This window comes from Ascaphus truei, chromosome 10, assembly GCF_040206685.1.
Source record: "Ascaphus truei isolate aAscTru1 chromosome 10, aAscTru1.hap1, whole genome shotgun sequence".
Lineage (NCBI taxonomy): Eukaryota > Metazoa > Chordata > Amphibia > Anura > Ascaphidae > Ascaphus > Ascaphus truei.
Genome location: NC_134492.1, coordinates 26,496,532 through 26,524,293, shown reverse-complemented (window position 1 = coordinate 26,524,293; position 27,762 = coordinate 26,496,532). Strand labels below are relative to the sequence as shown.

The following is a 27,762-nucleotide window of genomic DNA, read 5'->3' as shown; positions in this document are numbered from 1 at the left end:
TGATTGCACGCTTCATAGGAATCATGTAAATCCATTTACTTCACCCAAACCCATGGATCGGAGTAGAGGAAAGGGCAGCACATGATGTGTGTCAACGAATCCAACATTTCGGTCCTATAAAAGGACCTTCATAAAACGACCTTCGCCACACTGATGACTGTCCTTTTATAGAACCAAAACCTTGGATTATTTAGTCCAACAGATCAGGTTTTTACCACTCTCCAGCGATGTGCTGCCTCTTTTTCTACTCCGATCCATGGGTTTGGGTGAAGTATATAAATTTTTAGAGAGAGATGACATGCAGTTGTTTTAATATTTTATTTGTATTTCAATAATCACAATAACATGGACATTACTTAAATCCTTTGTAATGTAAACCTGGCATGGCCCTTATGACATTTACATCCCGGGCAGTAGCTCCTTGTCTAAGAGCAGACAGGTGCGACGTTGGTGTTTTTGAAACTCCTAAGCGTCACGGTGCCCAGTGTCAGAGAAGCTTTTATCATTGCTAAATTGTACGTCACATGTAACAACTTCCCAAGGTATGATAAATAAAACGCTACATTTCATAGGCAAGTGTGCCTTTTTTCAACGTCAATTTATGACGCCAATATCAAGTGAAATCTTCCCGCTGATACATAGGCCTCTGTAAGTTTTCTCTCAATGTCATCCGGAATAATTACAAGGAAGGGAGACGCAGGGTTTCCTCTTGGGAATCGAAGTAGAAAACGCACTAATGCAGCTGTTTGAGGGATGCTGAGCACACAGCATAAGCAGTATAAGTCTCAGCTTTGCTGTTAGCTTTTCTCTCTCCCCTTTTTAATGTGTATCTACAAAAACTTGGAAAGCTCAAAGTGGATATAAAAGAAACGCGTCTCCCATTGAACAGCTGCTTTCCTCCTTCACTCTGCGGAATGAACGCCAAACAAAGTGACATTATCAACAATAAGAATGCTGATCTGAAAGGATACAGCAAACATAACTAATCAAGCTACTTCATCCAGAAAACCTTTGAAAATATCATTTTTTTTTTTCTTTCTCCCAAGGATGAATATTTCAGTTTGAATCCCAGCAGGGTGCTACAGTCAGAGGATATAAAAAGGAACCTCTTTCTAAATGAAACAGAAACCTCTTATATAAGAATGGTACCGGCTATCCTTATTATCAGTCAGTAACTGGAAATATGTTTAAGATTTCTTGAAAACAGTCACATTAGCTGCAGTGATCCATTCATGCTCTGCCCCTGGAGAACCTAGAGCAGGGGGCTCAACAGTCCTCAAGTAACCCCCCCCCCCCCCCCCCAGCAGGTCAGGTTTTCAGGATATCCCAGCTTCAGCATAGGTAGCTCAATCAGTGCTAAAGCCCGGGCTGACTGAGCCACCTGTGCTGAAGCAGGGACTGATTGGGCCACTTGTTCTGAAGCTGGGATATCCTGAAAACCTGACCTGTTGGGGGGAGGTGGGGGGGGGGTTGGCTTGAGCACTGGAGTCGAGCACCCCTGCCCCAGAGGTTGGCACTTTCAGAAACGGAATGCTCTGATTGGCTCTAGGAATTGAGATGATCTGATCATGTGCTGTAGTAGAGAAATAGTTCCAGGATTAGCTAGCTCGTGTTACAGTTACAGTTTTTTTTAGTTTTTTTGTAAAGCGGTTAGTACAGTACATTGTGGAAATGGATGCCTCACTATTGAACAGAATAGCCATGTGTGCTAAGTACCCACGAAACAGAATTATCACTGTTTTCCAAGAAACATTATGAAATTGTTTCATACAATATGAGGTGCAGAGGAAATAATTATGTTGAGCAATAAAACGTATTCTTCTTGACTTCAATGTATGAATGTACAGTTGCTGCCAACCATACGTTGGGGCCTATTCTAACAGCTTCAATAAAATCACTGCCAAATCGAACGGTTTGGTATGACCCTACCTCACGTTCTGACATTTGTGTTATCACGGTATTCAGAAAGAATTATCGCCAGTCAGAAACCGAGAGGTAGGAATACTGTATGCCAATACCGCTCGGGATACCGCCAGTTCTGCCGTGTGATCTGCCTGCAGTCTGTAAGAGCCGCACAGAGAGAGCTGCATAGAGACAGCTGCATCTCCCTGCACAGCTCTTACAGGCGATTGCACTGTTTTTATTTTATTTTTATTGTAGCAGGGGGTCTCCGTAGCTGAACCGCATTAATTTCCGCCTCAGAGACCCCCTGCTTCACGAGTTACAGGCCCCGGTATGGGGTACCGGTATCTCCTGTGCGTTTAAATGTCTCGGTCACGTGACACACGGCATTTAAACAATGCAGGGAGATACTGACACCCAATACCGGGGCTTGTAACTTGGGAAGCGGGGGGTCCCCGGGGCTGAAATTAATGCGCTTAGCGGTGTAAAATCCGCAAACGGATTTGGGCAGATTCATCAAAATCCGCCATTGAATACAACCCGTGGATGGATTTGTAGATTCAGCAATCCGTTGGCGGATTCTTAAGAATCGCTGAATCTGCGGATTGGATTCGGGTTGCGGAATCCGCAGAGTGTATTGGTAATAATAATAACATTCTGTGCAATGCGAATCACCCTTTTTGACATTGATCCGCTGAAATCCACAAACCAATGGAACCGGCCGATCCGCGTGGATCCAAGTTTGCAAAAATAATTCGCCCATCTCTAGTCACAAGTAAAACCTAGGTAACAAATTCAAAACCGCTTGACAGAGGGACAGAGTAATGCCACAACAGACAATCGCAAACAGCTGTGATCCTCCGATCTTTGTATAGTGGTAAAGTGAACACAGGCGCAAACAAATAAAAAGTGGACACTGATAATAAGTGACTAATTAAATACTTGAATAAGTGAAAATGTGATACTATTTGTTAAGTAAATACAGTTTCACCCCCTGCTCTGGAACCCACTGGAAGGGGTAGTCTTCACTGTTCCCCCACAGTAACAGCAAAACACACAAAATCCAAGGGGAGCATGGGGAGGAAACAAAAATACATTTAAGTGCAGCAAAATGACAACGTGGAAAAAAGCCTTCAGTTGACTTGGCTCTAATGGATTGACTACTTACAAGATGTAAGAGTCAAATGGGCAGGGTTGACTCAAACAGTCAGATGTAGGTGGGTGATGCAGTTGTCATCAGAGTAGATCAGGTCCTCAGGATGACGTACCCCAATGTTGAGAGAAAGAAACTGGTATAGCGCAGATCACTCAAGGTAAAAAAGTTTTATGACAATAAAAATATATTATACTCACATTCTAACAATAAAAAACGGGCATATCACACTGCATTAGTGTAGGAAGACCTTAGCCAGCTGGCTCACCGTCCCGCAACGTTCCCCACTTCTCTGCCTCAGCCTCCGGTCAGCTGTTACACTGTTCCGACTGGCGTCTGACGTCACTTCCGGTTTCGTCGCTCGGTAAGGGCTGGATCTTCCTGCAACTCCTCTGCTGTATGCTCCGCTCTGGATGAGACGAAGCCGACGGTAACACGTGGCGAAACGCGTAGAGTGGGAGTCTCATCCAGAGCTGATCTACTCTGATGACAACTGCATCACCCACCTACTACTGACTGTTTGAGTCAACCCTGCCCATTTGACTCTTACATCTTGTAAGTAGTCAATCCATTAGAGCCAAGTCAACTGAAGGCTTTTTTCCACGTTGCCATTTTGCTGCACTTAAATTTATGTTTGTTTCCTCCCCATGCTCCCCTTGGATTTTGTGTGTTTTGTTATCCTCCGATCTTTGAACATCACTCGGCACTCTTCAAATCCCCACACTAGATTTCAGTTACAAAATGCAATAGTATGTCACCGAGATAGAAATGGGTGAGAGCTGCAGTGTAAGCCCACAACCATCTCCTTCACCGGTGGTGGTAAATATTATAAAAAGCTTCTCTGAAATACACCTGCCTAATCTCCGGTTAGTTGTTACCAGACCTGTTTTTGTGGGTGATTTAGATGGAGTGCTGCTTCGTTTTTTTTGTTTTTAGGCACCCACAAGATGTTCCATAAATTGACGATAAAATGATTAGGATAGGGGCTGGAATAATAACAAAGGGTGAATACTAAAGCTGAATTCTTTGTGTTATTGCATATACATTCATTTTTCTTTGCCTATGGAATGCCTATGGTTCCAGCATTTGTCAATACAAAACCACAAAACCACCACCGGTTATTACCAATAAAGTCAGATAAGAGAATCTTTGTGTAATTCAGCAAACATGTCAATCAGCTCCCAGACACAAATCCACAATAAATCTGGGTCTATTAGTTCAGTTGCTGGACTCACAGAAGGACACGGATGAGCTTGTTTGGGAAGGCATGCAATTGAAATGAATATTAAAGCTTTCAATTATCCCTCACACCCTATTTATATTCTGATTTTCATGGTCTCGCTGTTGTAGTCAGGGCTACCCTCTGAGCCTTTTGATATTTGCTTTAGAGTGAACATAAGAAACAACCGAAACACAATGGCACTCGGCTAGTCAATCTCCAGCCTAATAAGATGTAATAAGCTGGCCCTCTACACCTTGTTTATAAAACTGGCACAACAGGCAATGCATTACATCTGCAGGTATTATACATTTATTGGAATAAGGTTCTCTAGTGTGGTCACTCCTTAAATATTATGTTATATTCATAGACCTTCACAATGCATTTAGGTCTCCCACTGACTATACAGTGTTAGGGCAGTCACTTGTTATGTTTGCTATAGATTGATATAGTCTGTATATACATTATTTCATTCCTGGGAAAATGTAGATTACACATTAAATGAATAGAGTGAAAACACTGTGGCCCAAAATCACAGAGTTACTGACTTAACAAGGCACTAACCTAAGCAACCGTCTCATTAAGCGTTATTGAAGAAGTGGCTCAATGAGTGAAGGGCCTGGGTTTGAAGCAGGGGAGCCTGGTTCAATTCCCGGTTTCAGCTCCTTGTGACCTTGGGTAAGTCACTTTATCTCCCTGTGCCTCAGGCACCAAAAATATAGATTGTAAGCTCATCTGGGTAGGGACGTGTGTCTGTAACATTCCTATGTGCTGCGTACCCTGCACTATAATGTAATTGTGAAGCACTTTGAATTCCAGTGGGAGAAAAATGCAATATAGGGAACAAAGTTATTATTATAAAGTTATTATTACTGTGTATCCTCAAAGCTCATTAAGTGCTGTTTTTCGTCCGGAAAGAGATTTGCTGTATGTATAACAGTCCTTAGTGTTGATATTCAAAACAGGCATTTTTTCCCTTATGCATATTCATTGAGGCCCATTATTGTTAATGCAGAGATTTACCAAGACCAAGTTAAGTAACTCCTATAGGTGGCATTAGTCCCGTCCGGACCCTGAAATATGGGGGAAGGGATAGAGAGCGATACCTGGGAGACATGCTCATTTGGATATGAAAAGTATATTCAAACGACTTAAATGAACATATTTCCCCGGTATCGCGGGTGTATTATGTTTCGTGTACAGGTGTCACTCTTTCTCTCTGTCTCTCTCCCTTTCTCCCATATTTCAGGGTGAGGATGGAAGTAGCGCCACCTTCAGGTAATACAGGCATAACGCAAAAATTCAGGATGTTTACTGCACACCAACAAATATCTAATAAGTTGTGATACATTTGCTCCTAGTCCAAGGAAAGACCTGCGTATCAACCAGAGTATCCAAAGTAATAGATGAACCAGGGCACTAAAGATTTTTAATCATAAAGAATTTATTGTCACAATCAATTCTTTATGATTGAAAATCCGTAGTTACCTGGTCCATCTATTACCTTAAGACAGGCTTAACACCATGTTATTTGAAGTACATGCAAGGCAGTGATAAGTTAATATGACGTTAAGTCAATGCTAATGAAATACACAATTGCTGTTGATTTTGCATATAATTAGCTTTGTCAATATGCGTAAACCTCAGGTAGAATAATGGCCGTTAATGATTGTGTTAACAGACCATTATTAGCACGGAGTTAACGAACCTCTGTAGATTTGGGCCTGTAAGAAAAAATGGCAGCAGTTTTATACATGCCTTAGATGAGTTAAAAATACAGGCCAGCATGTCTTCTTCAGTTCTTGGGTTGAGGAAACTTTCATCTGGGAGAAAGTAATAAAGGTACAAAAGAGTGATATATTTCATTGCCAAGTATCGCAGAGAGAGATGGCCAAGGTCAGGGTGGGTAACCAAGTATCACTGAGAAAGATGGCCAAGGTCAGTGTTGGTAACCAAGTATCACTGAGAGAGATGGCCAAGGTCAGGGTGGGTAACCAAGTATCACTGAGAAAGATGGCCAAGGTCAGGGTGGGTAACCAAGTATCACTGAGAGAGATGGCCAAGGTCAGGGTGGGTAACCAAGTATCACTGAGAAATATGGCCAAGGTCAGGGTGGGTAACCAAGTATCACTGAGAGAGATGGCCATGGTCAGGGTGGGTAACCAAGTATCACTGAGAGTATTCTGAAGCCAGGGCACGTTGGTATGAATGGCTCCCGATAGCATTAACACAGTTCCCTTTTAAATCACTCCAAGTCCTGTAATATTTCCTCCACTTTATTGGGAAAAGGTAGCAGGGTACAGATACTTGTGGATGGTATGTAGTGGTGATTATTAGTTAGAAACCGGTAAAAAGAGATGGCCTCACCAAGGGTTATAAACAGAGAAAGGTTCTTTACTCACTGTCTCCAGGGTTGAAAAGAGGAAGTGAGGTGCGGTGTGGGCAAAGGAATAGTCTAGGGACAGACCATGTCTGAACAAACAGGAGGGGGGGCAGACTAGTCCATTCTGGTGAGGATCTCAGAGACTGCTGTAGCAGCTCACTGATGTCATGCTCGCAGGCAAGGAGTGCAACATTGTTGCAAGCCACGCAGGCACAGTATGTGTCTGCAGACTCCATGCAGCTGGGAATAAAATCTGACAGGCAGAAACTGCAAAGGAGAGAGGGGGGTGAGTCAGAAATGTGGCTCTTGTTCCATAACACTCCCCGTCTGGTATCTGTAGATACCACTATATGGCAAGCTATGTGGAACATATGTGCAATACATACAACATAACAATATACTGCAAAGGTCCATATTTCCATAGCAATGTGATACCGGCTGGTACCACTGGCATCAAAGTCCTTTGGCCAGGCCTTCCAGTAAGGGAAGCCAGGTGGGTGCGTAGCTCTTGGTTAGCTTGATGCACCACAATGTCTCTTAAAAGTCCACGGCACTGGTAACCAGTTTTTCCCCATCACAGTCCGATTTGGGCATTAGAAGGATAGTCTCTGTAATGGGTCTTAGGAAGGTTTTAACGATCCCATTCTGGGCCACTCGTACTTCCACTTTGCGAACCCTTTCGTCTTCGCTTGGGATAGTTCTTATTATAAGTCCCATGGGCCATTCATTTCTTGCCACCTGTTTATCTTTCAACAAGACCACATCCCCCACTTGGATATCTGGTTTTACTGTTTGCCATTTGTGGCGTTCTTGAAGTGTCACCAGATACTCGCGTCTCCAGCGGTCCCAAAATGTGTTGGCCAAGTACTGCACCTGTCTCCACTGTCGTTTGTACATATCCTTAGAATGGAAGTTTTCGACTGGTGTGGAGATGTTCCGTACTTTCTGGGTTAACAGCATTGCTGGTGTCAGAATACTTGGCGATTCTGGATCTGTTGACACTGGGATCAAGGGCCTAGCATTGACTATTGCTGATATTTCGGCCATGAATGTGGTTAGCACTTCGTGAGTGAGTCGAGTCAGATCGGTTTTTAGCATTATAGAATCCAAGATACGCCGAACCACTCCGATCATGCGTTCCCATGCTCCGCCCATGTGAGAGGAGTGAGGGGGGTTGAATGTCCACGTGCACTCTTGGTCGCGCAGGTATCTTTGGATACTATTGTTTCTATTGTCTTTAGTGTCCATTTGTAATTCCTTGCATGCTCCAACGAAATTGGTGCCACAATCGGAGCGTATTTGTTTAACTGGTCCTCTGACGGCAAAGAACCTTCTGAGGGCATTTATGAAGCTTGAAGCATCCATAGATTCTATAACCTCGATGTGTATAGCTCGTGTGCTCATGCAGGTGAAGAGTACCGCCCATCGTTTGCTGTTTGCTAGTCCGCCCCTAGTTCTACGCGAGATGACCATCCAGGGCCCAAATACATCAAGTCCTACATAGGTAAAGGGGGGTTCTGTATTAAGTCTGTCGACAGGTAGATCCGCCATCCTTTGGTCTTGGCTTTTGCCTCTCAGCATTCGGCACCTAACACATTTGTGGAGATTACTGGCCACGCACCTTTTCATGCCAACGACCCAAATGCCCGCCGCCCTAATGGCGCCTTCGGTGAAGTGTCGTCCCTGATGCATGACTTGTTCGTGGTAGTGGCGCACCAACAACGTGGCGATGTGATGCCGGCCAGGGATGATGAGAGGGTTGCTTTCCTCCCTGCTCAGTTGGGACTTATTGAGGCGGCCTCCTACTCTCATGAGGCCGTCGTTGTCGATGAAGGGATTCAACTTCCAGAGTGGACTGTTTTTGTGAACACTCTTCTTTCCGCGAATGCAATTGATCTCTTCCGCATACGTTTCTCTTTGAACATGACTGAGAACAGTTTCCTTAGCCTTTGTAATTTCCTTTACGGTGCGCAGCTCTTTACAGATGTGCCAGCCGTGGCAGCCGGTAGTTTTACCATCTGATGTCTGACGGAAGGTGGAGGCTATATGCCCGAGATGGGCTACTGCTCGCAGAAGGGCCGTCCATCTTGAGAAGCGTTGGAATCGATGTGATCCGAATGCGTTTTTGTGCGATACATTGGTGAGTACCACGGATACTTGTGGGGGCCTTATCTCCGTATCCTTTTCGGGATCCACGAGTTCAAAATCGTCAACTGGGGTTGGTAGCGTTTCCGCAGGCTGCGCAAGAAACATTGGTCCTGTGAGCCACGACGTATTCTGCAGTTGAGATGCGGGTACTGATCTGGTGGCGTGATCTGCGGGATTTTGCTCTGTGGGCACGTGGTGCCATTGTTCTGGTTGGGTTGACTTCCTGATTCTTTCTACGCGGTTAGCTACGTATACATAGAATCTCCTTTTCTTATTGTAGATGTATCCCAGTACCACCTTGCTATCTGTGTAGAGTTTGACGGCATCTGGTTTGCTGTCCATCTCATTCTCGATAAGCTCCGCCAGTTCTACTGCTAACACTGCACCACACAGCTCTAGTCTGGGTATAGTATGGTCAGGTTGTGGCGCCAGCTTAGCTTTGCCAAGGATGAACCTGATGTGGCAACTTCCATCCACGTCCGTGGTTTTTAGGTAGGCCACCGCTGCTATAGCTTTGGTAGAGGCATCTGAGAACACGCAAAGCTCTTTGATGTGTGCGGCGGTGAGAGATATAGGTGAATAGGGGCGTGGGATTTGAAGTTGCTCGAGGGCCTTCAAGGAGTGTTTCCACGTTTCCCACTCTTTCCGTTTTTCTGGAGGTAGTGGGGTGTCCCATTCTTGTTTTTCGAAGGACATTTCTCTGAGGAGGGACTTCCCTTGTATAGTGACAGGAGCCACGAATCCTAGCGGGTCGTAGAGACTGTTAACGGTGGACAGGACTCCGCGACGTGTGAAGGGTTTTTCTTCGATGGCTACCTGGAACGTAAAGGTGTCTGTTTTAAGATTCCAGCTTATCCCCAGGCTCCGCTGTATGGGAGGCGTGTCGGTCCCCAGATCCAAATTCTTGAGATCTGGTGCTTGATCGTCTGCGTGGAACGCCTTCATCACTGTGGCACTGTTGGAAGCTATTTTGTGCAACCTTAGGTTGGCCTTTGCTAACATCTTTTGTGTCCTCTTGAGTAGATCTACGGCTTCATCTTCGGTGGGAACTGATTTTAATCCGTCGTCCACATAGAAGTCTCTTTCGACGAAGCTCCTGGCGTCTTTCCCGAACTCTGCTTCCCCGTCTTGGGCCGTTCTTCTGAGGCCGTAGGCTGCCACTGCAGGTGATGGGCTGTTCCCGAAGACATGTACTTTCATGCGGTACTCCGTGATTTCCTTTTCTATGTCGTCATCTTGGTACCACCGGAATCTTAGGTAGTTACGGTTGTCTTCTCGCACAAGGAAGCAGTGGAACATCTGTTGAATGTCTGCGGTTACTGCGATAGGTTCCTTGCGGAAGCGGATCAGCACTCCCAGAAGACTGTTTGTCAGATCCGGCCCGGTGAGGAGAACATCGTTTAGGGAGACTCCCTGATGTTGGGCGCTGGAGTCGAATACCACTCGGATTTGGCCAGGTTTCTGGGGGTGGTAGACGCCAAACGACGGGAGGTACCAGCATTCTTCGCCTTCTTTCAGTGGGGGCGCCGACTCTGCATGGCCACTGTGGAAGATTTTTTGCATGAAGGCCACAAAGTGTTCCTTGGTCTCCGGTTTCCTTTGTAGGTTGCGGCGGAGCGAAGAGAGCCTAGACATAGCATGGTCTCTGTTGTTTGGGAGGCGTCTTCTTGGCGAGCGGAAAGGTAGTGGGGCCACCCAACTGCCCAATTCGTCCTTGAAGAGCTCCTTATCCATTAACCTCAAGAATTCTTTGTCTTCCATTGATGGCGCCTGTTTGTCGTCGTCCTTTGTTGTCTGGAACACTGTACTCCCTAGGTCGTTGGGGTATTTTCTTGCTACAGGCGCGTCTCCATAGTTCCTTTTAGTCTCGAGCTTCTCGTGGACCTGAAAGTGGTTCGGACAAGGTTTGAAGTGGGATATACGACCGTTCTCCAACAAGTTCGTATGTAGGGCGCCTACGTTGTCGGGTCCTCGTATCCTGTCTATGCATACTTCTCCAACTACCACCCATCCTAGATCGAGCCTTTGAGCGCTTGGGCCGTTGTGGTCCCCATTTCGCTGTTCGCGGATCTTGTGTGCTCTCATGATGTCTCTGCCAAGTAGCAGCAGGATCTGGGCATCTTCGTCTAGTGGTGGGATATGATCGGCAATGGTTTTTAGATGGGGATGGTGTCGCGCCACGTCTGGCGTGGGGATCTCAGTCCTATCTTCGGCCATGTGATTGCACTCGATGAGCGTGGGGAGGGGCATGCTCACTTTGCCGTCTATTGAGCATATGGTGTAGCCATTCACTCTTCTCCCTGTAGTCTCCATTCGCCCTGCGCACGTTCTGAGAGTGTAAGGAGAAGTACTGTCTTGTATACCGAACATATCGAAGAATTCTGACCTGACCAGCGATCGGTTGCTCTGGTCGTCGATGATTGCATACATCCGTTTGGCTCTTTGGGGTTGTCCCTCTGGGTGCACTGCTACCAGACATATTTTAGAGCAAGATCTACCGTCGTTTCCTTCTCCGCATACTTCTGTGCATTTGGATGCTACTGACGTCGGGGGGGGTGTGTCTCCCACTTCTTCCTCCCCGCCCTGCTTTGTCGGAGGGTTAGGGGCTTTGCCTGCTTTGGGCTTCATAGCTTCCGGGTGTAGAGCGGCTATGTGCCTGTCGCTATCGCACTCTGTGCATTTCATAGCTTCTTTGCAGTCCTTGAATAAATGAGTTGTGGAAGCACAACATTTGAAACAGGCTCCCCATTCCCTGAGTAGGTTCTTTCGCTCCTCTATGGGTTTCATCCTGAATCCGAAGCACTTGTTAAGTGGATGCGGCTTTTTGTGGATAGGGCATTCTTTGTTAAGGTCCCTTGGTTTTTTGTCCCTGTCGGCCGTCTGGCTGGGACTCGCGTGGGTCGTAGGGGGCACGTCCGTCCTGTGGACCGAGATGGGTGTTCTGGAGTCCTTGCACCTTGCTGTTGACCTTTCGTTCCTCGGGTGGCTAACGCTGGATGTGGTTTGCGCCCCTAAGACGAAGCTGGGGTCGTTTCTTGTCTTTGCCGCTTCGCAGATGAAGCTCACGAAGAATGAGAATGGGGGGAAGACAACCTGCTTCTCCCTTTTGTATTTGGAACCTTGTGAAAGCCACCTTTCTTGGAGGTTGAAGGGTAGCTTCTCCAGGATGGGTCTCACTCCACGAGCTGAATCTAGGGCGTTGAGACCTATTAAGGAATGGTCTTTCCTTGCGGACTCCAGTTCTTGCAGCAGGTCTCCAAGATCTCGTAACTTCGAGTAGTCTTTACTCGTGATCTTGGGGAAGCTCTCGATTCTTTTGAAGAGTGAATCCTCGACTGCTTCAGGGCTGCCATAGGTCTCTTCTAGCCTTTCCCACACTAGGTCCAGACCTACTTGGGGTTGATGTGCGTTTGCCGTCCGAAGTCTCTGCGCTTGCTCCCTGGATACGTTCCCCAAGAACTTAACTAACAGGTTGAGCTCTTCCCTTGCTGAGAAGTCCAAGCTGTCGATTGCGTCTTTGAACGTGAACTTCCACGTCCGGTAGTTCTCAGGGCGGTCGTCGAAGCTGATGAGTCCTGCGTGCACCAAGTCGCGCCGGATCATGTACTTGGCTATGTCTGTCAGACCTGAGACGTCGGCGCGTTTGCCCCGTTCTGAGGTAGTTGCTGGGATGGTTTTTGCGGTCGCCTCTTCCTTGGCGTGGACGCGTGATGACTGCCGGCCAGTGTGAGGGGCTGTTTTCTCCCGCGTGGGTGTACCTGGATTACGAGCCTGTTGTGGTGCATCCGTGTGCGCTCTGGCGTGTGGATCACTGTTGCGGCTGTGGCTATCCCAGGCAGCGTGTGCCATTGACGGAGCAGCGTCTTCTCCTCGTGGTCCTAGCGAGTCTTCGTTGTCTGTGGTGTCGCTCCCTCCGTGTTGAGATGGTGCGCTGGTGTTTACACTGAAGAGGCTCCTTACGTAGTCTTCAGTGCGTCGGGCTGGATCCTCTGAGGCTATCCGTCTGTAGGGTAGCTCCCCGCCGTCCTGTCTCGCAGCTGCTTCTAGGACTTCGGCTTGGGCTATGGCGGCAGCGGCGTCTTCTTCTTTGCTTAGAGCCTCTAGATCCGCGTCTAATTCGGCCTTTCTACGTGCATTGGCAGCGGCGGTGGTAGCAGCGGCGGCGGCATTGGCAGCGGAGGCGGCGGCGGCGACCTGCTCCTCCTCTTCTATGCGCGCCTTTTCTGCCCTTACGGCTGCCTCTCTCCGACCATATTCGGCCCGGGCACGTGCGGCCTCTGCAGCGGCTCTCGCCTTGGTAGCGTTTGTGCTTGCGCTGGACGCGTTAGACTGCGCTGATCTTGCTGACCTTGATGAGTGTCTGGATGTGCTTGAGCGCTGCGATGCGGTTTCCAGCAAAAGGTCCTTTCTCCTACTCTCAGCCTCCGTGATAGTAGTACGTACGCGGCTGTGTCGTGCCAGGTCAATGTTGCTCTGTAAGTCTCTTTCTTGCAGACTTTCGCTGGTGTTGGCCCTGGTCAGGTAAGTAACGTATGCCTCTGATAGCTCTTGATAACGCGAGTGATCAGTCCTTAATTGCGTTATTGCCTGCTCGAGCTGCTGCGCATAGTTGCCAATACTAGTGACATTGCGTATTCCCAGTGTGGTTGTTTCCCAGGCCAACTCTAATTTAGCGCGGTGCGCTTCAATGTCGCTCTCATATTTTTCGCGGGCCTTTTGTGTCAGTGTGACTGTCCGTTTAGGCCTTGCGCCTGCCTGCGCCTGTTGCAGTTGCGCGGCGGTCTCTGTGTCTGAGAGATCGCTTTCCTGCGTGATGTCTGGTGAGGCTCTGAGTTCTGCCATGCTGTAGGTGTGTGTAGGCCTTTGCCAGTGCGTGTGGCGTGCGGTCTTTTACCTTGTCAGCGATGGGCGTCTGTCTCAGATGATGCCGAGCGGTGTCCTGCAGCGTGCAGCGTTGGGGTAGCTGTACTTACAGGTGTCCGTTGGCTCCTCACTGTGGGGCTGAGCAGCGGGTGGACTCAGGCAGAGAAAAAGGCAGTTAGTAATTGTGAGAGGAGCACTGCTGTTGCAAGGCTGCTGCGCAGCTTGAGCTACTGGTTGTCTGTGAAAGCTGCAGACTGTGTGCAGTTGCAGAGGCTGCTCTGTGTACTATTAGCAAAGTAAGGCTGCTCACTGTCTTTGCATAAAGCTGTGGTAGTTTGCTGTGTAGAGGCTTGAGGCTCTGTGTAGCAACGTGCTTGTGCAATGTGGTGAGAGACTGCTGATTATTTGCTATGTAGGCTGCCTGCTTGTTCCTTTAGCATAAAGGCTGTGGGTAGCAGCTCCTCTGTGTGTATTTCCCAAGGCACACGGTCCTCTTTTTACTATTCTGAAGCCAGGGCACGTTGGTATGAATGGCTCCCGATAGCATTAACACAGTTCCCTTTTAAATCACTCCAAGTCCTGTAATATTTCCTCCACTTTATTGGGAAAAGGTAGCAGGGTACAGATACTTGTGGATGGTATGTAGTGGTGATTATTAGTTAGAAACCGGTAAAAAGAGATGGCCTCACCAAGGGTTATAAACAGAGAAAGGTTCTTTACTCACTGTCTCCAGGGTTGAAAAGAGGAAGTGAGGTGCGGTGTGGGCAAAGGAATAGTCTAGGGACAGACCATGTCTGAACAAACAGGAGGGGGGGCAGACTAGTCCATTCTGGTGAGGATCTCAGAGACTGCTGTAGCAGCTCACTGATGTCATGCTCGCAGGCAAGGAGTGCAACATTGTTGCAAGCCACGCAGGCACAGTATGTGTCTGCAGACTCCATGCAGCTGGGAATAAAATCTGACAGGCAGAAACTGCAAAGGAGAGAGGGGGGTGAGTCAGAAATGTGGCTCTTGTTCCATAACAGAGAGAGATGGCCACGGTCAGGGTGGGTAACCAAGTATCACTGAGAGAGATGGCCAAGGTCAGGGTGGGTAACCAAATATCACTGAGAAAGATGGCCAAGGTCAGGGTAGGCAAAAAGTAACGAAAACCCTGTACTGCATATATTTTGCCAGACTGCAGCCAATATAAATGTACTGCCTCTACAGAACCAGTGCAGTAACTAGGCACTCTTGCGCCCGAGGCAAAATAATAATTACGCAGCGCTTCCCCCCCCCCTCCCAGCAGCAAACTCATTCATTATATCATCAAATTCTATGCTATCGGAAATTTCATGTTCAATGGATAGAAATGCTAAGACTGATAACCTCTGCTGCCACGTACTAGATCGGAAGTAATTTTTAATAAGCTTTATCTTACTAAAGCTTTATCCGCTACTTGCCGTCGTTACTGGTAAAGTAAGAAACAGCCTCAAAGCAATTGCCAAATTAGGATAGGATTAGGATAGGACTCTATGGTGCCTATTCTGTAAGATGTGGTAGCGCAGATAACGTGCTATCGCATAAAAAGTCTCATTGACTTAAATACGACTTTTCATTACTATTGAGATAATTTTCATATTTAATTGCTAAATCAATAGCATGTTATTTTAATTCAGACACTTCCATTTCTTGAATAGCCAATTCAGTTTAAAATGAAAAATCTTTGGCAATTTCAATGAGTGCCCTGTATCTCCAATCTAAATGGGTGATCAGGGTATCAAATACCTTGTTTATCGCCAATGTGTAAGCTTGATTTAGGGTTCTATTACTGTTTTCGTCATATGATTCGTCTGTATCGAACCTTTTAACTTTCCTTCTTTTGCTTGGCAATTCAGATCAAATGTCTTCTTTACTGGCTAGTTCAGGAGTATCTCTTTCTAATATGTCCTTAATGGTGCAATTTCTCGTTTCCTGAATCGTATTTTTCTAGCCTGCTATTAATTTAACAGCTTGATAAATGGTCAAACTTTTCTGTTGAGCTAAATGAATACATTGTACGTGCTGTAGAATTTTTTTTCCAAACGCATAAATCACAAATACATTTATAATCTATATGTTTTACAAAGCCTTGAGCAGCAGAAATTGTTTCAGGATCTAAGATGAGTTTGGAAATTTTTTGTAGAGCACATTTTATTGTTGGCAGCTGACCATGCATAGATTTTACAGCCATATATTTTGATGACCACCGTGTATCACAATGTCATTTTAAAGTAATATCTACACAATGTGTTAAAATCTCCCATCTAGCAGTAGAACTTGAAAAAAAAATCAAACATATCTTTGGATTGTGCCAAAAAATGTAATCATGTCTGCTGATACTTGGGCAGCGGGATAACGCCCTCCATGGCGTGACGTAATGACGACTTCGAAACACAACTCAATTCTTACGACCCTCCTGTAATGACGTCAGAGTAGCATTTCATCTCAAACAAATTCCACTGCGGTGTGAAAAATATCACGGCATCGCTACACTGACACTGCACATAATATCATCAACATCAGCAGGTGACTCGCGCGTCATCATAGGGTGAGTGTGTGTGCACATGGCGCACGTGATGCGCATTTGTGGGAAAACCAAAGGGAAACTAGGTAAGCATGTGTTGCGCTATTTACGTTGCCCCGCCCTTGTTATGCACCTGTACAGAACATATTGGAGGTTGTTCCCAGGTGACCTATCATTTACCTGGTGCTGTCCTCAGGGCCGCTGACAGATTTCCCGGAGCCCAGGACTAGAGTTTTGACAGGGCCCAACCACCCCCAACCCCCCCGTGTTGGGGATCTTGTGAGCCCCCCTCCCCCCATTTCACACCTTGCGAGCCACCTCCCTCTCTTCCTCACTCACTCTCTCCCCACTCACCCCATCTCTCCTCACTAACCCCCCTCTCCATCAATTACCCCCCTCTCACTCAATCCTGCTCCCTCAATCCCCCCCTCCTCACACTAATTCCCTCCCCCTTAGCCAAACACACACACACAATCCTCGCACACTAATTACACCCCCACATAATACATGCAAAAACCCCCACCTCACTAAATAAAAACAAAAAAACAAATACAGGCAAAAAAAAACCCCACCCCCAAAATACATACAAATCCCTAAACACCTCCCCCCCCCCCGCCCCCCATGTGTCTGTGCAGGTCAGTGGCTGTGTGTCTGTGCAGGTCAGAGAGAGAATGGGAGAATGTTTAGAGAGAGGATGGAGGATGGGGGAGGAAGAGAATGGGGGGGGGGGGAGAGAATGGAGGAAGGAGGGGTGAGAGAGAATGGAGGAGGGGAGTGAGAAAGAGAGCAGAGGAAGAGAGTGAGAGTGAGGGAATGGGGGGAGGAAAGGGAGAGAATGGGGGAAGGAAGGGAGAGAATGTGGGGTGGGGAGAGAATGGGGGAGGGAAGTGACAGAATGGGTGGGAAGGGGGAGGAAAGTGAGAGAATGGGGGTGGGAAGGGAGAGGGAGAATGGGGGGGAGAGAATGAGGGGAAGGGCGAGAGAAAATGGGGGGAGGGTGAGAAAAATGGGGTAGGGGAGGGATAGAGAGAATGGGGGAAAGTAGAGAGAGAATGGGGGAGAAGGTAGAGAGAGACTGGGAAGAGGTAGAATGAATAATACAGCATCAATGGTGACACTATTAGATAAATATCATTATAATATTTTTTTTTTTAGTAATGTCATTTGTTGTATTAATAATTTTTTTATGTGTCCCGGTTTTTCATTGTGAAAATCTGGTCTGGTCTACCTAACACCCTGTCAGGGTAGCTGCTCTTCTCTAAGCAATCCTCAGAATTTAGGTTGTAACAAGAAAACTAGAGCCCTGGATAGTGGAAACCCAGTAAAGTGGAAATTAATAGGCAGTAAGAAGGGGCCGTTCCAGGAGGTTTAGTGTTTTCAGGTATGAGCTGCAGCAGAAAGGACTCGCTCAGCTGTCCCCTCGGGGAAAACGAGAGAGCGGGTTTACAGAGCTGGCGGTAACTGTCATCTGCCATTGAATCAGAATGTAGATGCACACAGGGGGTTCTTTACACAAATGGCACCGAGAAGAGAGGAAGAGAAATAGATCATCGTGATAAGTTTACGCTGCATGAAATGCCAGGATGGTACAAAAAGAACTTTTAATGGCAAGCACAATAACACATGGCAGACGCGCAGCCTCCTGCTTTATCTGAGCAGTCCCACATAGAACCAAAGGAGATTGCATGTGTGATAGGAAATACCAGGTGACTGATGTCAATAGGAAAAACATGAGGAACAAATGGCTAACTAGGAAAGGGGACAGAATAAGAACAGAAAAGAAGAAGAACAGCACAGATCAGGAAAACCCCCACCCTAAACTCCAGGTAACAGTGTTTACAAAGAGCATCAGGATACAATTGAAACCCTGATTTAAAAGTACTTATTTGATTATTATTATTTTTTAAATAATGAAAGACATCACTTGCCTGGTTATAGGCGTTCAGTCCTAAATGGGACTTTAAACACTATTGAATTTCTTCCACCCTTTTAACCCCTTCTCTGCCATGTGTATGTATTACATTGTGGCCCCTTTGACTGTAAACGGGTGAATTAGTAACATTGTACAAATGAAGGTTATTAATCAGCAGCGGTAATCTGAAGTCATGAATCAGTTTTAGACTTGTGTTTATATTAGAGTACATTAGTTACTGCTGCTGGGAATACTTTAGAAAACAAATACTCATATTTATTAATAGTTTCTCTAAAGAAATAGTGCAATAGTTCAAATGAATACATTTACTATCTCCGTGCAAACAGAAGATTAGAAAAAGGCTGCCATTGCACAATTTCCTTTTTGTTTATTTGGCATTTTAATCTGACTCTGCTCTGGATTCCAGAGTGCAGAATAGGGTAATTATATTGTCCTTGTGACTCATCAACCTTAGCTGGAGGCTGGCTGCCTTTATGTGGCTATTAAGAAGATGCACACAAGTGTATCTTCCATGCTTTGTGCCTTCTGCATGTGCAATGGTAGAAGCAGAATGGATTCAGATTATGGGGAAACTCTTACATGGTTACATAGTAGATGAGGTTGAAAAAAGAAGTACGTCCATCAAGTTCAACCTATGCTAAATTTAGACAACAGATACTTTAGCCTATATCTATACTTCCTTATTGATCCAGAGGAAGGCACCCCTGTGCTATATCATCCAATGATATCTCATAAGGGGAACAATACATTCCTTCCTGACACCAAGAATTGTCAATCGGATTAATCCCTGGATCAACATTCTTCCTATGTTTACTTATTGCTCTATAGATACCCATTGTGTGTACATTACGTTCTTACCCTGACAGGAGACTCCCAAATGTCTCTATAAGAGACAGGACACTGAGGTTCATGGACCCTATGGTGTGTGCTGGCATTGGCAATATGTTCATATTTAAGGTACTTGGGATGTCCCCAATTTGTCTTCCTCACATAAAGTACTTGGTAGTGTGCGAGTATAGATTAATACTGCCATAGGATGCTTCTCTATTTGGACTTGAGACACTGATGACTCAGGATGAATGACTGCAGGTGGACCATGGTGTTTCTAATACATTACAGTACAGGCTGCCCTGTTCTCCTCAGTACCCTTCTAATTGGCAAACCAATTAATCTGCTCATCTGTGAGCAGAAAATGTATTGCACTAACTAGCTTCCATTTGCAGAAGCCATTCTCCGAGGTAACATAATCTCGAGCTTGTTTATCTCATGCCCTCAAACACACTACAACACCTCGACAGTATCAAAGGTCAATTAGTGGACAAATTAAGCTATTATTAGCCTTTAACGAGGGTGACTGGCATCATTACACTTCCTGTTTACCAGCAAACTGTTATTTTAATACAAGGACCAACCAATAAATCAGCGCATCTGCTGCATCTCTGTGTCTGCTTTGTGTAAATGATATTAAATGGGCCCCAGCAGCTGCCAACTCCCTAACCTTGGTGTAATGAGGAACAGTGATACATACCTCATTGATTACAGAAGCTGGAAGATGTGGTTTGCATTTACTGGTTAGTACGAATGGGAGAGTTCTGGGGCCGCTTTCTTTAACATCATCTGACACTTTAATATTGCAGATACATAATCCATTGACATCTCTTCTGAATTTGCAGTCCACCCTTCGGGGGTTTGGTGAGCTCTCCGGGTATAAAGTAAACATGGGAAAATCAGAAGTTCTAAATTTGACACTTACGGAAAAGGAGGTTGAGGTGCTTAAACGAAACTTTGATTATAAATGGAAAAAGACCCGTCTGAAATACTTAGGAAGTTATCTTACCAGAAAGTATCATTTATTATATAAATATAATTACCCTGATCTATTCTCCAAAATTAAAAGAGATTTACAAGTCTGGAATTCCCATTGTATATCCTGGATAGGGCGTATAACCGCAGCTAAGATTAATATTCTCCCTAGACTTTTGTACTATTTTCAGACATTACCGGTAGCTATCCCGTATTCTAATGTAAAAGAAATCCAGAATCGAATTATGCAGTTTATCTGGAAACACAAACAACCGAGGATAGCTAGGTCAATTATGTTGGACGCCAAGGAAGGAGGTGGTATGGGTGTTCCAAATATTCTAAAATATTTTATAGCCTCCCATATGAAGCAAATGGTTTATTGGCATTCCCTGAGAGGAGTGTATGCCTGGGTGGACCTGGAGAGCTCGCTAAAGAACCCGATTGGACTGACCTCTTTGTTGTGGTCTAGTTCTGGGACGGGGACCGGGAGACAGATGGAACCAACAGTAATTGGATTTACTTTGAAAATGTGGCCGATGGCAAAAAAGAAATATAAGGTTGTGTCGATCCCTTCTAGGCTCGCGCCCCTGTTCGGTAATCTGGAGTTCACCCAGGGTTGTCAGGGTTTTGAAATTTGGAGAGATGGAGGAATTCTAGAGGCAGGAGATCTGTTGGAAAAGGACAACTTAATGTCCTTTGAGGAACTGATGAGAAAGTTTGGTCTGCCCCAAATTGAGCTGTTTAGGTATATGCAGGTCCGACATTTTGTGTGTTGGGGCTTCCATGATGAGATATTTCCTAGAGATACACGATTTGAAGATTTATGTCAAACAAAAAAATACCGAAGAGGTTTGATATCCTCTTTGTGCCAGGGGCTAACTCTTAAAAAAGACACCCCAAACCACAAATATATGGACCAGTGGGCTCTGGACTTCCAGACAGAAATAACAAGGGAGGACTGGGAAGATATCTGGGACAACGCGGGTAAAACCTCTATATGTACGGTAACAAAAGAGAACATATACAGAATTTTGTTACGCTGGTTCTATACCCCCAAAAGATTAAAACAGATGTTCCCGGGGACCTTGGATAGATGCTCGAGGGGTTGTGGACAACTAGGAGATTTGGCACATATATGGTGGTATTGCCCTGTAATGCAGGTGTATTGGAAGACAGTTTTGAAACTAATAAAGGATGTCACTGATATCAAAATCCTGTTAGACCCAATTCTGATTATCTTGGCTAAACCTATGAAGGAAGTGAATCATTATACACAAAAATTGATTCTACATATCCTAACAGCTGCGGCGTGTAAAAAAGACACTCCTGCCCTCCAGAAGAGAGGTTATTAGAAGGATTAATGATGTTCAATTAATGGAGACACTTACCTAATTTCTGAACCACTCCCCTAAGTAGTATGAAAGGGTCTGGGAGCCATGTGAGGCTGGATAGGGGTACGCTACCTGAATGCCCTCCTACTGTCTCTGTACGTTCTCACCACCAATTAGATTGTAAGCTCCCTGGAGCAGGGACTTCTCTTCCGAAATGTTACTTTTATCTCTGAAGCACTTATTCCCATGACCTGTTATTTGTATTATTTATTATTTATATGATTGTCACATGTATTACTACCGTGAAGCGCTATGTACACTAATGGCGCTATATAAATAAAGACATACATACATACATATGGGATTGCTGGTCGAAAAATATGGTGTTTACAAATTATATATGATATGTAATGTGACAGTTGTAGTGTGTAAGAAATCCTCTTTCTATTTTTGTATCCTTTCCCTCCCCATTTATGTGTGAAAAATAATAAAAATATAAGTGTAAAAAATAATAATATTGCAGATACATGTCTGCACAGAATGAATCATTTACATGGCGCGCTTCATCTTCTTACCAGCCCTGATTTTAGATTTGAAGATCACGTTTTCAGATCTTGTGCAGTTTGTTTTGTACTTTGCGTTTGCAGAGGATGGTGGCAATTCCGTGGAGAGTGTACTTTCCTTTCCCTGTGTGTTCTGGTATGGTTTTCCCTACATTAAAGAAGAAACTTGGTGAGAACAAAAGCAAAACATGAGTTTATCATTTTCTCTTATTTCTTTTTTGAGTGCCGATCCAGTGATCCTTTTTTTTGGTAATTGTACTGTATGCACCCAGCGGTACGGATGCAAGATCCTAGCCCCTCCATCTGAAATTACAGTATATAAAACATGTTGACTGCAAGTTTGTGCTTTTTTTTTTAATGAATAAAAGGACAGGCCAAGCCTTGCAAGTACTTCTGGAAGTGAATAGGGAATAGTAAAAAAAAAAAAAAAAATCTCATTTTATTGCATGCTAATGATGTTTTAAACAGTGATTATTATTTGACAATGTTCACCACCATCGGCATCATTCATGTTTTTCAGGAATGTCTAAAATGAGTTGTCCTTTTATCTCATAGAAACGTTCAAACCCATTTTTTTTTTTTTGCTATTTATTGATTAAAAAAAAATCACATTTTTGGTGTGTGGATAAGCTGTGTTTTTTTTCCCTCAAACCATTTCCTGGGGGTGGACATATTTAAGAGCCTATCTAATTGTATCCCGTAGGTATCATCGATTTCCTTGTAAGTCAGCATCCAGTTGCCAAAGTCCTGAGGGATCATTTGGTTTTCAAGATAGCACCGATGCTTAATCCCGATGGAGTGTACCTCGGAAACTACAGGTATGTGAGGCAGCTCTGCACGTGCACGACCTTCTGCAGGAGGATTTCTGAAAGCTGAATGAGTGTGGAAAGTCAACAAATCCCACAGCAAAACATGAAAATACATTAGCGTTATGGGGGTTTCATTACAGTTCTAGCTGCAAAACTGGGACAGAAAACCATGCAAAGGAATGTCCACCACATTTATATTTTTGCTGTTTATTTTTCATGTGTTTATCTCTGCTTTTTTCATGCAGCAGATTTAAAATTCTATGGAGAGCTTGAGACTGCAAGAATACGCATAACATACAGTCATGTAATATTTGAGAAAATGTTAGCACGGGGAGGACACTAAGGGGCCTATTCTATAGGGCTTCATAAAAAAATTGCTCGGCCGGTGACGCCGCCGTTTTTTGAGCGTTGCTATCCCGGTATTCAGAAAGCCTCGATTACGTGTGATAGTAAAATTCCCCAAACGGGCGAGTAGCCGGCGGCGTGATGATCGCTTCTCTCAAAAGGGCTCATCCGGTGATCTGTTTTGGATGGCTGCAAAAATGGCAATTTATGCCTTTATCGCCCACTTATTGAGGCTTACAGAATAGCATTAGGCATTTTGGCCGAAAAGGCCTCGATAAGTGGGTTATCGAGGCTTATAGAATAGGCCCCTAACTATCTAAATGTAAATCTAGGTACAATATAATGCAGCAGTTTTCAACTCAAGTGCTCAACCCCCCCTCCCAACAGGTCAGGTTTTCAAGATATCCCAGCTTCAGCACAGGTGGCTCTGATTAAGCGACATATGCTGAAGCAGGGACTGATTGAGCCACCCGTGCTGAAACAGGAACTGATTGAGCTTCCTGTGCTAAGGCTGGGATATCCTGAAGACCGGACCTGTTGGGGGGGGTGGGGCGGGCGGGGACATGAGCACTTGAGTTGAGCACAGCTGGTGTAAGGCATCTCTGCTCCACTGGGGGGTTTCAATCTAAGTGACATATAGAGACGGTAATCTGCGTAGACATACAGAGACAGTAAGAGTACAGTACATATAAGTATATTGTGGATCCTGAGTGAAAAGAGAGTAAGTAAGTGAAATGTCAGTGTAGATCCGTGCTATTCAAATACAGCCTTGAAGTGGTGGGATTTAAAAGGACGCTTTGAGCTTGGAGAACGAGGGTCCATGGTTTAAGTGAGTCAGGCTCTGCAATGTGTTGTTTGCCTTTCTGGCACCCGGGGAGTTAAAGGGACTTTCAATGGAGGAAGGGTGAGATACAGTGCCCAGAAATAAGTGTTTATTTTGCCTCTTTATATGTCAGAATGTTTGAACTTTTCCAGGACAGAAGATGTTAAGGACAAATCCCTAACTGCATTTAATAAGTTTGGATTTGACTTAAGTGCTTAGCACAGAACGGCCCCTGAAACCAAATCGGCTATGGATTATTCATTTCTTGCCTGAAAAGTAACAAATGACTTTTCCATTTCCGACCAAGAAATCTCATGGTCACTTTGCTTGAATTAATTTAGCTGGCACTAGGAAAGTGAAGGCATTTATCACTGAGAGAATTCCCAAAGTCACACAAACTGCGCAAGTTTAATGCTTACAAAAGTTTTTGTTGGTAGAGAGGAATAAAAGAGGAACGCTGAGCAGTCAACATGCTCACGTTAGATCAAAAAGGCACAGAGGAGAAAACACAAGTCTCTCTCATCTACTTTGCTACAAACAGTTCCTGGACAGCTCAGCGCTCACCACCATCCATCAGAGGCTAAAAATCCAAGCTTCCTGATTGGTTGAAACTCTGGGCATTAGCGGCCTAGGAATGCCCAGAAATGTGGACCAGTAATAGCTGCTAACATCAAAAGAAATATTAACATTTAAATAAAAAAACCTAATAAAAATAAGTCTGCAACAGTAATAAACCCTGAAGAAGAGGTCCATTAATGCTTCAAATTCAGCTCCTTCAGCAGAAACATTAATGCCCAGAGAAAGTAATATTCTCAGAGGATTATTACAGTAAATAATAAAGTGAGAAAGCATAGATTTTTTTTCTTCTGTAGCACTGACAATGTGCACAGTGCTGTAGAGAGAATTTTGCAAACGCATCGGAGAGCTTACAATCCAATTTTATTGTCTGAGGCACAGGCAGATAAAGTGACTTGTCCTAGGTCACAAGGAGAGCTGACACTGGTATTTGGACCAGCTTCACCCACTGCAAAGGCAGTATTCATACAAGTAAGTACGTACTATATAAAGGGTAGCCAAATCCATTCCTCAAGGGCTACCAACCGGTCAGGTTTTCAGCATATCCCTGCTTCAGCACAGGTGGCTCAATCAGTGGCTCAGTCGAAGAGCCACTGATTGAGCCACCTGTGCTGAAGCAGGGATATCCCGAAAACCTGGAGGAGAGAACGGGAAGCGCTGTGAATTCTACAGCCAGAATAGAGCAGGAATGCAGGTCTGGAAAAGTAATATATGGAAAAACAACATGCTAAGCGGAACAAAATAACACATTAACGGGCACACATTCTCATTCATGGTTACTGAATTCATAACCTCCTAATCAAGTTACGGCTTCCTAGCTAAACTGCTGAGATAAATGAAATGTATTTTCATAGTTATTGGATTAAAATGTCCTTTGAGATCCCCAGTGCCTTCAGAAATATACAGAACATAACATATGAATTGAAAGTTCTATGCATTATTATGGGTAATGTTATCATGTTGTTGTTGTTTTGAACTATGTTGATCTGTAAGTGGCTGTGAGGGTCTTGATGGAGATGCAGAGATATGGGGGGCATGACCTGCAGTAATGATAAGGAAACATGTTCTTCACTTTGCTGAGTTTTTGACACCAGTGGGAAGGAGTGGGTGATGCTTTGTGCTTCTCTGCATGCTTTGTGTTCTTGCCCCTCTTAGAGACATGACATAAAGCTTAATGGGCTATTCGGTCCGACCTAGCGTTGGCTGTTCAAGTGGCAAGCTGCAGCGATGGCTATTGGCAGTTTAAAATTATCATATATAAAGTGTGTGCTATAGATTCTTTCCTGCTGGAAGGGGTTAGCAATTTAGCAACACTTTGTTCTCGGTTGCATTGCGGGCTCCTCCTCGGACATCAAAGCACATATATACTAAGCCAGGAGTGGCCAACTCCAGTCCTCATAAGCCACCATCAGGTTTTAAGGATATCGACTGAGTCAACGACTGAGACACTGATTGAGCCACCTGTGCTGAAGCAGGGATATCCTTAAAACCTGACCTTTTGGTGGCCCTTGAGGACTGGAGTTGGTCATCCCTGTACGAAGCAGTGCTACTTACATAAGACGTTACACCAGAAGAAACCTCATGGCCCATTCACTTTGAGTAAAAATGGCACCTATTGTACAGAACGTTTCATGTTGGATACTATTGGGTGTTGTGGGGACAGGGCCGGATCTACCATTAGGCTAATTAGGTGAGCACCTAAGGCGGCAGATTTCTAACTGCAGGGGGATTTGCCAGGGCAGGGAGAGAGCTGGGTAGTTTCCTCCATCCTGATTGGCTGCATTACCCAGCAGCAGCCAATCTGGAGGAGGTGTAAGGAACCTGGCGACGGGGCGAAGCAGAGGAGGAAACAGTGTGTACCAGAGAGAGGTGAGGGTGCGTGTCACTGTGTGTCCTGCTCTGTCCTGGTGTGTGTGTGTGTGTGTGTGTGTCAGGCGGAGAGAGAATGACAGAGAGGGGGAGGGGGAATGACAGAGGGCGGAGAGAGAATGAGGGTGGGGGAGAGAGAATGAGGGTGGGGGAGGGAGAATGAGAGAGAGGGGGGAGGGAGAGAGAAGGGGAGAGTTACAGGGTTAGAGGGGGGAACAAGAATGACAGGGAGAGACGGGGGAAAGAGAATAACGCAGAGAGGGGGGAATGTGTATGAATGTTAGAAAAAATCTATTAGGTATAATATTTCAATTTTTCAGTTAGATAGAAATCTGAAAGTGAGATCAGAAATAATGTCTGCCTAGGACTTTCATTTGCACAGTTCCTCGATGAGCTGCACGTACTGTAACATATCTAGGACGACTTCGCGTCTTTTTTCAGGAATGACAACTCTGTTGCTCCATAGCAGGCATCCTTTATAAGCAGACATCCCTTATAAGCACACATCACTTATAAGCAGAACATCCCTTATAAGCAGACATCCCTTATAAAAAGCAAACAGTTTAATGTTGATGGTTTGCATATGGACTGAACTCCTTCCCAGTCGGCCATCCTTCAACCTCCACCTAGTTTGGAAAAGGTGGGTGGAAAGGTACAATCTGGCATCTGTAACAGCAGAAGGCTCAGGGCATCAGCATTTGCAATAGACTTCTCTGGCGTGCAGACAAGTATGTAGTCATAAGCACTTAGCATACTGTAGCAAATAACAAGTGAAATATCTCTTACTCTTTAAACCCTGTTGGTGTGAAATCTACAGTAAATAATATCAGCGGTATCATGTACAGTAGGTATCAACAACCAATATAGTGTATGTAGTAACACAAAATAGATAAACTAGTGAATACTATATCAAATAAGATGTGGTGTGTCAACTCAGGTAAAGTATGCACGTAAAGGTCTGAAAATAAAGAAATCTATCATATATAAAACAGTCTGTCAGATAATGTGGATCCAGGGAGTGACGTGATATTTAAATGGTCACACCATGTGTCCCTGCAGCTCTCTTCAGATCGGCTAACTCTGTTATGGATACTAAAAGCAAAAATGATCTCTTTAATATTAAACAATTTAAGATAAATTAGGAAATCACAAGTGTAATAAAATGTTCTTTCTCATCAACGAGCAGTCTCCTGGCATCTGGCTTGGGGTTCAGCTCAAAACACTTCTGTGACTCGATCTCGTTAGTAGCTCCCTCCTCCCCATACAGTGCAATGACGTCACATTTAATCCTGGCACCAAGCAGCTATCTTTGTTTTATAGCTACTTTGTCGGGGGATGGCTTGCTGAGTGGTAATTCGCTCTTTATAGCGTCTTAGTAATTATGGCAACCACCTTAAATGTAATGAGTTAGAGAAAACTATTATATCTTATAGTTCTTTTACTATGTAAAAAACTATCAGATATAAAATGTAACTATAAATAATTATTTACTATGTA

General features: G+C 44.8%; 1 protein-coding gene across 7 annotated transcripts in view; it reads left to right on the top strand.

Moving 5' to 3' along the window:
* The window catches only part of LOC142503696 (cytosolic carboxypeptidase 6-like), a 1,053,590-nt gene that overhangs the window by 850,318 nt on the left and 175,510 nt on the right, over positions 1-27,762 (top strand). For all 7 annotated transcript variants that reach the window (XM_075616294.1, XM_075616295.1, XM_075616299.1 and 4 more), the window contains one exon: positions 22,547-22,661. In XM_075616294.1, the coding sequence (XP_075472409.1) occupies positions 22,547-22,661 (115 nt within the window). The remainder of the gene's footprint in view (positions 1-22,546; positions 22,662-27,762) is intronic.